At 43.6% G+C, this 12,082-nt stretch overlaps 1 protein-coding gene across 1 annotated transcript in view; it reads right to left on the bottom strand.

The window, feature by feature from the left end:
* Positions 1-12,082, bottom strand: part of LOC306753344 (uncharacterized protein) — a gene marked incomplete at both ends in the record, with an annotated part of 44,354 nt that overhangs the window by 11,632 nt on the left and 20,640 nt on the right. The window contains 4 exons of the mRNA XM_079237214.1: positions 1,017-1,073; positions 8,484-8,574; positions 10,286-10,431; positions 11,003-11,089. Coding sequence (XP_079093340.1) covers positions 1,017-1,073; positions 8,484-8,574; positions 10,286-10,431; positions 11,003-11,089 — 381 coding nt within the window. The remainder of the gene's footprint in view (positions 1-1,016; positions 1,074-8,483; positions 8,575-10,285; positions 10,432-11,002; positions 11,090-12,082) is intronic.

Here is a 12,082-nt window from a genome sequence, read left to right as displayed (position 1 = left end):
TGTGTGTGTGTGTCTATGTGTGTGTGTGTATGTGTGTCTTTGTGTGTATGTGTGTGTGTATGTGTGTGTCTTTGTGTGTGTGTGTGTGTGTATGTGTGTGTCTGTGTGTGCGTGTGCGTGTGTGTGTGTGTGTGTGTGTGTGTGTGTGTGTGTGTGTGTGTGTGTGTGCGTGTGTGTTTGTGTGTGTGTGTGTGTGTGTGCTGAGCTCCCTCTCAGCCTCCGGGTTGCCCCGTGTGTTACTAACTACTAACACAAGGTCCTTCCCCCCTAAGTTTATTATCACAGGTGCAGATAGTTTGGGGTGACCAGAGGCGCAGCAGCAACACACACATCCCACCGGCTGCCAACAGATCAGCAATCTTTTTTCTTTCTTTTTCCTCTCGTTCAGTCCTCAACAGAAAAAAGGCTCTCAACACCACGGGCCTGAAAGTGGAGCCGAGCCGAGCTCGTCCCAGAGCTGCTTGGCCTCCTCTTATCTGCCTCGCGAGGCTCATCTGCTCCGTGTTTCAGGGAGAGGGAGATGTGGTACCGTGTTTCAGGGAGAGGGAGATGTGGTACCGTGTTTCACGGAGAGGGAGATGTGGTACCGTGTTTCAGGGAGAGGGAGATGTGGTACCGTGTTTCAGGGAGAGGGAGATGTGGTACCGTGTTTCAGGGAGAGGGAGATGTGGTACCGTGTTTCAGGGAGAGGGAGATGTGGTACCGTGTTTCAGGGAGAGGGAGATGTGGTACCGTGTTTCAGGGAGAGGGAGATGTGGTACCGTGTTTCAGGGAGAGGGAGATGTGGTACCGTGTTTCAGGGAGAGGGAGATGTGGTACCGTGTTTCAGGGAGAGGGAGATGTGGTACCGTGTTTCAGGGAGAGGGAGATGTGGTACCGTGTTTCAGGGAGAGGGAGATGTGGTACCGTGTTTCAGGGAGAGGGAGATGTGGTACCGTGTTTCAGGGAGAGGGAGATGTGGTACCGTGTTTCAGGGAGAGGGAGATGTGGTACCGGGCCTTCAGTGTGGACCCTACCTTGGCTCTGATGGCCCGCTCAGCTTCCAGCTCCTCCTCCAGCTCCTCAATGCGAGCCTGAAGAGAGAGAGAGAAAGTCCACATGGTTTCAGTGGGACGGATACAAGAATAACAGTCTGCTTTCGCTAGAGTATGAAATATGACAACTGAATATCCTGTGCTTCCACAGCGCCCGTATCATTCTGACAGAGGACAGATGAGGCGAGCCCTCCGCAGAGTGTTTGCTATTTCAGGGCTGCAGCGCTTGTGTGGCGGTGAGTTCCATTCCCTCCTCGCTCCAGGGATTTGGAACGCCCCGGGCTTTTTCCTCAGGTAGCAATTTTAGAGCAAGAATGTCCAAAGCCACCGTCATTATCTGCGTTCTGACCCGGGCCGGTCCGCTGCAGAGAGCAGGACGCACCGGGGGCCGTTTGCATGACATTCGAGGAATTTGTGTTGTGTTTTTGCTTTTTCTTGGTTTCACAGTCCTGGCTCCTGGCCTGGAGGTCAGCGAGAGTTTCACAAGCAGCAGCACGGTGGGGGTTCAAATGATTGTCATTTCACACGCATTCAATTCACATGACAAGTTACATCAAGTGTTATACAATTTATTTTATATATATTTATATATACAGTATATATATATACATATGTATATATAAATATGTATAAATAAATATACACATATATACACACACATATACATATGTATATATATATATAAATATATACACATATATACATATATATATACACACACACATATATATGTATATATAAACATGTATAAATATATATATATATATACATATATGCATATATATATATATATATATATATATATATATATATATATATATATATATATATACACACACATATATATATAGTTGACAAATACATTGTTTAACACTTGATAACTTAAACATGTTATAAAGCATTAATTCAGTGTTAATACATTGATGTTAAATGGCAAATAGTGGGGTTATAATACCTTGTTTTCTATATTTTTATAAACCAAATGAGAAAACACATTTTTCAGCCTTGCAAATCAAAAATACACTGCTGGTGGTTATCATACTCTAAGTACATTTCCTCATGTGCTCCTACATTTACTTGATGGGTATAGGAATAGCACAGCCCTATATGTGTTAAATGCTCCTCATATTAATCTGATTAATTCTGCTCCAACCATCAAAAACAATGAGAAAGATGTAACATTAATAAATCTCCCATACATTTCCGTTCAGTTCCCCGACATGGCAGAAGCCTTCCAAGTTGTGTCATGTTCTGCGCTATCTGCAGCTTCTATCTATGTCAGGAAGTGTGTCTGACATGGCATGTGGCCCAGAGCCATCCACAGCAACAACACCTCCACTCAGGGACGTGGTGAAAGCCGCTCACCGGCTCACCGGCTCACCGGCTCCCAAAGCTCCCCAACACTATCACATATTAAGGACAAAAGGAACACACACGGACAGGGAATCATCCTGCCGTTGTACCCTCTTTGATTCATTATTAATGCAAGGGAGGTTTGTCTAAATCTCTCAGAAATGTCCCAAATACTCATACCCCGATGCAACAACTAACTTCATACATTTCTCCACAGGATTTTTAAATGTGCAGCACAACCAGAGAGCCATAAAAAGTGGAATAAAAACTCACATGCCAGCGTAGGACCTCTGCAGAGAGAACAGCCATGGTGAGGCAGCAGCAGCCCAACTGACTGACTGACTGACTGTCCCACACACACACGCTCTCACACACACACACACACACACACACACACACACACACACTCACACACACACACAGCTTCACTGTTGATCCCCTGCGGCATTCTACTGTCCACACCCCCTTGTGCATGCACAGCCTTTTTTCTCTCAGTTTCCCACTCAGATATCTGTTTCTTGTTAAATTCCTACTTTCCACAGCCTCAAAATAAATATTGTGGCTCTAATACAATTGTAGAAAGCAGAGTGCACTAACAGTGTTAAGATGTCGGAGCCAGACTGCACGGATTAACACAATGTGGACGGCCGGATGGCAGAAAAAGAGTTTATACAATGACTTTGTGCATTCTCCTAAATTAAATGATCCACACTAGCGTTCTATTGAGGAGCACAGATGGAGTAACACAATGAGTCCATCATTGCTGAGAAGGGTTGCAGGGTTGTATCTCCATAATTGCAAGTGCCTAAAGTTATTCTTTCCTTCTGCACACTGAAAATATAATAATCGACCATAAATTGCAGTCAGATGTGGCCTCATAAGCCGATGTCTCGTCCCTTGTGTCTGAGGGGATATTCAGCAACGTGGGCAGTTATATCCTGTGACCCCCGTGTCATCTGAAAGGGAAAACAAGGGCCAAACCATTTCAAGCCCTGCCTCTGCACCAGACCCCCTGCTGCTGCCGGTCCACCACACTGTCCACACATGCTCACATTCTTCAGGGCCCTGCTGCTTTGTTCTTCCTAAATGCCTTCAGATGGCCGAGTGCAGCTTTGAACAGTGAAAGTTACGGCGGTTTGACTGGCCGGGTGGTGACAGGTCCTGTTGACCCGGTCAGAGCTCTATGCTGAGGATGACGCAAGGTCAAATCAGTGGTATTCAAAAAAAATATGTGATCCCTGATGGTTGTACAAGAGAGATGAAGATGTTTTGGATGAGATACACATGACTTGGCAGCGTGATTACAGAAAATCAAGTTTCACATTGTCTTCAAAAGTTTTCAAAAATCAACTGCAGGAAATGCATCATTACAATACACTCCTTAAATGTGTTACAGATCCCAGTGCTCCTCCCAGGTCACTGGAGCACATTGCACACAGATGAGGTTAAAAACAGCAACAGAGAGGAAATTTGGTCATTTCGGGACAGTATTGAGGGTTGAATAAAACCAGGGGGTGTTTCTGATGGTCCGGTCCAGAGCTGCGTGGACGGCTCGCTGTTTTGGAAACTCTGATTATTTTTGTGAGGCGGAAAACTGAAAAATGCGCCTGAAACAACTCCAGAGTCAGAAGCAATTAGCTTAGCTTAGCATAAAGACTGGAAGCATGGGGAAACAGCTGGTCTGGCTCTGTCTAGTTGATGTTTATCTGCAAAGAGTCTCAGCAGGCAGCTACCCTTCAAACTAAAATAATAGCAGTTCCTCTGCTTCCAGCGGCTGTGGCTCAGAGGTGGAGATTGGTGCTTCCATCCGTTCTTCTAAAGGTCTGTTGGGTCGGACTTGGTGGCGTCGAGCAATCAGATTGCAGATTGCCTCCATCTGAAACTTCTCCTGACCGTGTGCCAAGGAGAACTACGGGGGCCGACATGGAAACACAAAAAGGCAAAAGGCTTTCGCTCGAGCAGTGTTTGGTTTGTCCGTTCAGGGCTTCGGTAGAAACGCAGCGAGCAGCTCGGTGAAGACGAGCCGCTGCATATGTAGATATAAGCAGCACATTCTGGGGTAACGAAGACACCATTCTTATTTTCAGTTGACCATACGGTACTACCGTAAAAGTTGGGTTACAAGCCGCTACTACCTTCGGTCAGTGTCCCCGTTAGCTCCCCACTGTAGCCAGCTAGCGCTCCAGCTAGCGCTCCAGCTAGCGTTCCAGCTAGCGTTCCGCTAGCTCCTCGACAACCACCGAAGGTAGCGGGACCAGCCCCGACTCGACATCCGACGTGGGCAGCGGGGACGCGGGCAGTAGCAGCAGCAGCGGTGAGCTAGCTTGCGCTGCTGCTAGCTAGCTACAGCGGGGACACTGACCGGTGGTAGGAGCGGCTTGTAACCCGACTTTTACGGTACATACTGATATATGATTTCTGCGAATAGATCCTCCTAAATCATACACATGCAGGGTTCATACACATTTTGACCAATGGATTTCCATGACTTTTTCATGACTTTTCCATGACTTTAAACCAAATTTCCATGACCAAACTTTCCTTTTTTCATGTATACATGAAAAAGTGAGAAAATGTAGTATTTAAACTACTCGCAGCGCGAATAATTTGCGCCGCGAGTATGCTGTTCTTTCTTTTCAAAGCATATTCATTATTTCAAAACTCAGCGCAAATGAACGACCTGAACACATGAATATAACACATTTACATGACTTTTCCAAAACTTTGGGGATTCCATTTTTTTCAAAGGACTTTTCCAGGCCTGGAAATAACAATTTTAAAATTCCATGACTTTTCCAGGTTTTCCATGATGGTACGAACCCTGCACATGGCACCTTTAACTCAGTCCAAGTATAAATTCACCCACTCTTACATTTGTATTGTCGAGAGTACAATTACTGGAAAGAAAATGTCAAATATGCTGTTTTCTGAATAACATTTGGTCTTGTATACAAATAAACTCTTCTGTAGAGATAAATGTAAGTGTTGAGATTATATCTTGCTGTGCTTATCTCAAATAGAAGAAAAAAAAGATCCAGTTTTAACGCAAATTCATCCTAATTAGAAAAAATGTAAACATTGTAATTGACAAACTTCCTATCAAATAAATAGTCCCTACAAAAGCTGGTGATGGATCATCTGGTGCTGGATTTATGGCCATGAGCAACACCAACAGAATTCACCTCCATCTGTTTGGGGAGAAAGCAGAAGTCTTCTAACACCTCCGGTAAAACATCTGGCATCAACCAAACAGACCGCAGGCCAAGACGGAGCTTCATCCGCTCAGATAGCGATGACCCTTTGAGTCTGAGTATAACTGCTTTACAACCATGTAATAAAACCACTAGGATATCAGCACTGCAGGCGTGCGACCCCCAATCCTCTCCCTTCAAGCCAACTGCTTTAACTCACAGAACACTGGGGAGGAAGAGGCGGCTGCATCATTACAGATGGACAAAGCTATCGCTTTGATTCCACTCAAGTTTGTGGACGCATTCATGTGACCTTTACGTCACAACCAACAGTGAGTGGGTGAAAGAGGAGTCAGCTGGCTGCCTGTCCACCTGCAGCTCAGTCCAGACCATGCAGGCACACAGAGGGACGCGTATAATGGCCTCATTGTGAGATAGGGAGAATGCCAAAGCTACAGTAAACGTGACAACATGCCCATAAAACACACGGATCGTCTTTCCCCCCTCCTGTCAGAGACAAAGGCGCTCTTTATCGTTCCTCTTCCAAACCACTGGAGGAAACATCAGGCTCCCTGAGGCAACCGCAGAGCCAAGAAGCCCCACCTGAACTTTGATAGCATGTCTCACTCCCAGCAGCCTCTCATCTCACTCGCTCCATCGGAGGGCAGACACAACACATGATCTGCACACATTAACGCTCTCCGTTTGATTCTATCTGGACGACACTGGGAAACCTCAGTATGAACTTCACAGTCTCGTCAGCGCTCCGTCCACAGGCAGACTAAACACCAGTAAGTGGTGGACTTAATGCTCCCCTGATCGAAATGAAACAGCGACTATGTGCTGTTCAAAAGCGTAATCGTGAAGATAGCTGATTCATCCCCGGTGTCTTAAGGAGAGGTACAGAAAAGTCCTTCCTTCCCGCTGCTGTCAGGCTGCATAATAAGCCACATAACAAGCTGAGCTCGCAGTAGACCAGAAACACTTAAACACTTTAATCACTTTAGGCCACTTTAATTACGTTCATCATCTGGTGCAATATATAATACATTTAAATACTTTTCATATATGTTTTTACTCCATCTGTATATTTAATATTGCTATTGCATTCTTCTTTAGTGTTTTAATGTTTATTTATATTACTTGATTTTTTTACTACTATGTGTCTCTGTGTGCACTGCTGCTATAATCCTGCAATTTCCCCACTGCGGGACTAATAAAGGGTTATCTTATCTTATCTTATCTTTGTTGGCAGGCGGTCGTTGCTGTGTTTTTCCACTGCACACACCAAAAATGACTTCTTTATAATGTGTGGCCACTACTGCAGTGGGTGGTGGGGGAAACTCCACATGAAGTTCAGCTCACTCCTCATGAGAACCGCCAGTGCAAACAGTTGTACAATGTCTTCTGTGGCTCTGGAGGAGCTTTCCCAACGATGATGTCAGGGAGGGAAAAAGGAAACGGTAACGTCGGTCATTTTAGACCTGGATGTTTTTCAGTCTGAGAGACTAATGGGGACAATAATGTTTTAAATAGGTTGCCGTATTGAGGGAGAACGCTGCAGACGTCAGGCAGTAATGTTCTGCACTGACTGGCTCAAATTGTTATTATAAGGAAAGAACCCTAGAGAGAAATGCAATATTAGTCCTTACCTTCACTTCCTGTTTGCTATTGTTTCATGTGACTTGTTGCCAGGAGACAACGGTGAAAACATGATCAAGCTAAAGGTAAGAAAAGGGTTTATCAACTCATACTTTGGGTCTAAAATGTAGTTCATCCTCAATTGCTTCAATTCATACGATTATCTCTGTCTCTAGAAAGCTCACATACGTCATGTTACTGCAAAATGTTCCCGATTAACAGGCAGCAGCCATCTCATCACTAACTAAACTCACAGTGGAATTAATACTAAAACACACTAAGCATGTCACATGGTCATATAAGGCTGACACCAACACCCACTCATCCTTTGAGCTAGAAACTTCCATGTTAAAAAGAGAAATAGAACCACAGACCTGAAGATGTTCAGAGTGGTAACAACTGTCAAAGCAACAGGAATGCTGACTGCAGCTAACCCGACTGCTCCCAGCTCCTCCATCAGAGGGAAGCAGGAGATGTTATCAGCCTGGGTGTAGCAGGTATGTTTGACCGTCTCCTGCTTGGAGGGACTGCTCCAATCACGGAGCAGAGCCCAGCCGCTCTGTTGAAAGGCAGGAATGCATCTCTCTCTGCCGTGAGCTACAGCTGACATCCCTGCATGTGCTTTTAAGAAACCAATCTTGGTTGTCCTTCAAGCCAAATGTAATAATTACTGATTTGTTATTCCTTTCGGATTGAGGGGAAAGAAACAACCTTTGCGCTGTCACTATACATGCTACTTTTGTGTTTTCTTTCCATGAAGCTGTGTCCAATATATCCTCCAGACACAACTATCGGTACTCCTGATGGATTGCACTGATTAACCTCGAAAGCCAGCTGCAGGTCGAGCAAGATTGTATCAAGGTACGGGTATTGGATGTGATGTATGTAACTGCACAGCTCATTGAGAGTGTTCACGTCTCTGAAATTAGAGGCTGCAGATGGAAGGCACATACCTAGTAGATGACTATCATACAAAAAGAGAAGGACTGTGCATTTTATAAACAGCTTCAAATGACAAGGAGTCCTTACAAGTATTGTGTGTGTATCCAAAGCCTGATATATCTTCTTCTTCTGTTCCATAGAGCAGCAAATGCCCCGTTTCCTCCTGTCTTTGTATCATGTGTTGCCCAACTGTAACTTGAATGTAAATAAAATAAATGTTTGGTGCAGGTAAACTGGTCTTTGTTCAGCCGGAGTAATACACACACCTGATACTATGTTTACTGTACTAAGCAGTACATGTACACAGATAAAAGGGTCTGACCTGCTGCTCCTTGCTCTTTCTCTGCAGCCCAATGTTGAGGGCCTCTTCTGCTTCCAGCTTGGAGCTGGTACTGCTGATCTCCGTGTCCTTCCTTCAGAGAGAAGCAGATATTCAACTCTACGTTCATTTAACCAATGCGATCAAACAAATACACTTCAAAGACAATGTCATCAATCCCAAGAAACAAGTCATGCAGGATGTTTTTATATGTTATCAGTAACCAGTTATTTCATTCCATAGATTGTACTTCACAATTATTTACGTATTCATTGCATCGTAGTCTATATGCTTTTTAATCAAAACATGATGTGAATAAAGCTTCTTTTGAGTGACAGACTTAATATTCTCTACTGATTGTTTGGAAAACACAGCGCCTAAGCAACAAGGTGAGTCACTCACATTATTGATGCTCACTGAGAAATGCAAATATTACTGCCAAATAAAACTTCATATTGGAGAAAGAATTATTCAGGGATCAGTGTGCTTATTGTGTGTGTGTGTGTTGGTTCTTGTCTCCATTTGATTGTTGCTGCAAGGTAAAGTACAGTGAATGATTTGCTCTCATCTTACTGAGGGCAGACAGCAACATGTTAGGATGTTATTGGATGCCTGGGGGTCCGCACATTCAAAGTGGAGTTAACTGGACCGTGCGGCAGGTATATTACATGTTTCAGCCTCACAGTGCAGCCCTTCTGGCCCAGCATCAAATCACAATGTCAAGAACATTTTGGAGTCTATCACTTTGCCTCTACGTATGATCACAGCAGCTCAGATTTCAGGCGGCTGTGGATAAGGCCTGTCGTCACATGCATGAGCTCTAGTATTACTGAGGAAAAGCTCATGAAAATCATTTCACTGTGTGTTTTTTGTAGACTGATATAAATGTTTATGGGGTAACTTTAAAGCATAGATCATAGTCGGCATAAATGTCGACCTGAAAATGTCAGTGTTTCTGTTGGTCACGTATGACCACTGACTGCTGGGTGCTCGTCTTTCTTTTACCACTTCATGACTGATTACAAGTTACAGAGAATTCCCCAGAATAATGATGACGTGAACCTCAGAAAAAAGAAAAGAAAAGACATCGATTAATGTGGCTGAGTAAATCATACGCAGCAGGCTATTGTTTACAATCTGTTATCATTTAATAGCAAAGAATTTCAAAGTGAAAAGGGAGACTGAGAGTGCTAGCAGCTCTGTAAGTTGCACATACGTGCAATTTCAATCTATCTATCTATCTATCTAACATGCAGGTCACCATGGTCATTTAGCATGTTAGCATGTTAACATGTTAGAATGTTCAGCTGATGGGAAGATCATTTGTTTTGCTGCTATTTTGACATGATGATGAAAAGTTTAGTAATGCCCAAAGTTATGTCAATTCATCCCGAGGGGAACATAAATGTCTGAACCACATTTCACGGAAATCCATCAAGTAGTACAAAAAATGCCGACCTCATGAAAAGCACTATGAGAATCCACTGTTTGGGAACCATTGCTGTTTGTAAAAACTTGCAAAGCCAGTTGATCAGCAAAGTCATTAGCACACATCCTCCAGGATAGAGATAACTGGACGAAATCTAATTGTTGACGAACCGATACTGCAATCGCGAGCTAACAAATGCTTTCACATTGGCCGAAACCACAATTTAATTTTGCTGTGTCGGCCCTAATAGTAGTTGAGCTGGCTGCCAGGTTCTTATCTTATCTTTTGCCGCCCCATTTTGTTATGCGGCTTAATAACAACACTTGATTTTTTCACATACTGTAAAATCTATGACGTTAGTGGGCGAGTCTTTCACCTTTTGATGAGGTCTTCCAGTCCACTCCTGTTCTTCTCCATCTCTCCCAGACTCTCCTGTGTAGATCTGGTGTCACCCTCCAGCTTCCTCCGGCTCTTCTCCAGATCACCACGCTGACAGCGCTCCTGCTCCAGCTGGTACTCCAACTGCACACGGACAACGTAACATGATGGACAATCCACACAATACAGCCATAATGTAACAGCTGCAAAAGGTTTAGTTGGAAGTAGCGTTTAACTGTAAAATAGTGGATCGTATCCACTGACATGTTGTGCTAGTAATCTATCTCTTTTTTGTTGACAATGTATTATACTTGAGGAGTATTTTAACTGTTTGTGAATAAACTGAACTGAATTGATGCATGAAATTACATGTATTCAATGTTTCCACAGATATGCCGAGGCGTCTTGGCTGACTGGGTTACAATTAAGTCCAATAACCTTAAGTTTCCATTCCTTAATATTATTGTCAAATAGTTGGTTCATGACCTTAACATTAATACATTATTTAATGTGAGCAGCATTCATTCTTCCTTTGGATGCAAAGGTTAGATCAATACTACTTTTAATTGACTTAATTGAAAATAGTGGGTCACTAGGGGCCTCCCTTTCCACATAACACACCCTATGAACTTGATCCTTTGTTGACATAAACATGTGCAGAAAAAATAATTATTGTACACAGTGTGAGAAATGTAGTCCGTGCATATGAACTTACATCTTCAGCTTGCATCAGTAGCTTGGCTTTCTCTTTGGTCAGCAGGTTCACCTTCTCCTCTTCACTCTGCAGGTCCTCGATGGTCTGCTGTCGGGGCGAAACAAGACGTTTGAGGCTGGGCTGCACATGTCCCTTCATCACTGAGGCGTTGCCTCACCTCCATCTGTCTGCCACATTGGGGCTCGGGAATAATAGTTGTTTGGTTGCGAAAGAAAATGTCAAAAGTGATCCCCAGTTTGATCTATTGGATCAGACATTTTCTCTCCGTCTTCCCGTCAACTGGGAATACAAGCCTTGAAACACCAGTGCCTCTGTGCCTGAACATACTGGAACGGATCTAATTCTAAGGCAATTCATCTTCCTCTTTTTCTTTGTAGTCCAGACTAAATCCATAATCGAGAACATGTTCACCGAATAGCAGGACGATAGGGAGGCCTGAAGAGAAATTGCTCCCACAGAATACGCAATGATGCAGACTGCTACTGTTGGTCAAAGCATCTGGGAGAAATCCCTTCTGCCATAGGGTATGATGAGGTTGTTGAGGGTTAAGATTCATTTAGATTTCAAAGCATCTGTTTCACTTTTCAAAGTGTGTCTGATGGGGAGCACATTTATCATGAGTGCCACTTTTGGCAGGTCCACAGGCCATATGGTTCTGTTCTTCTAAACTGATGCTTCGTTCTCAGGGGGGTCGACGACTATGTAGCAACAAAAACAAAATCACAGTTTGAAGCAAGACTCAAACTTGATTGAAATCTCTACATGTATATGTTTGAGACATTCGAGTCACCACAGTCCCTGGAACTGGAATAAGACTGATGAGCATGGACTGAAACTGTTCATGTCAAAGTTTATGGAACGAATGACTTGAGCCAGTCAAAACCTCCTGACTGAAAATAACTTGTTTTGTGCATGCTGTGATATCTCACACATAAAAAAAAAAAGAGTTTTTAATTATTGTAATAAAAGATATTGTACAGTATTATGTGGAGTTTCTGGCTATTAGGGTATTAAACCAGGCAACAAACTCCAGTTCTGAAGAGTTAGAGAGAAGTGTCTTAAACCTGCACTCTCTCAGCT

Source organism: Taurulus bubalis (assembly GCF_910589615.1).
Source record: "Taurulus bubalis genome assembly, chromosome: 2".
Classification (NCBI taxonomy): Eukaryota; Metazoa; Chordata; class Actinopteri; order Perciformes; family Cottidae; genus Taurulus; species Taurulus bubalis.
This window is presented reverse-complemented; position numbering and strand designations above follow the sequence as displayed.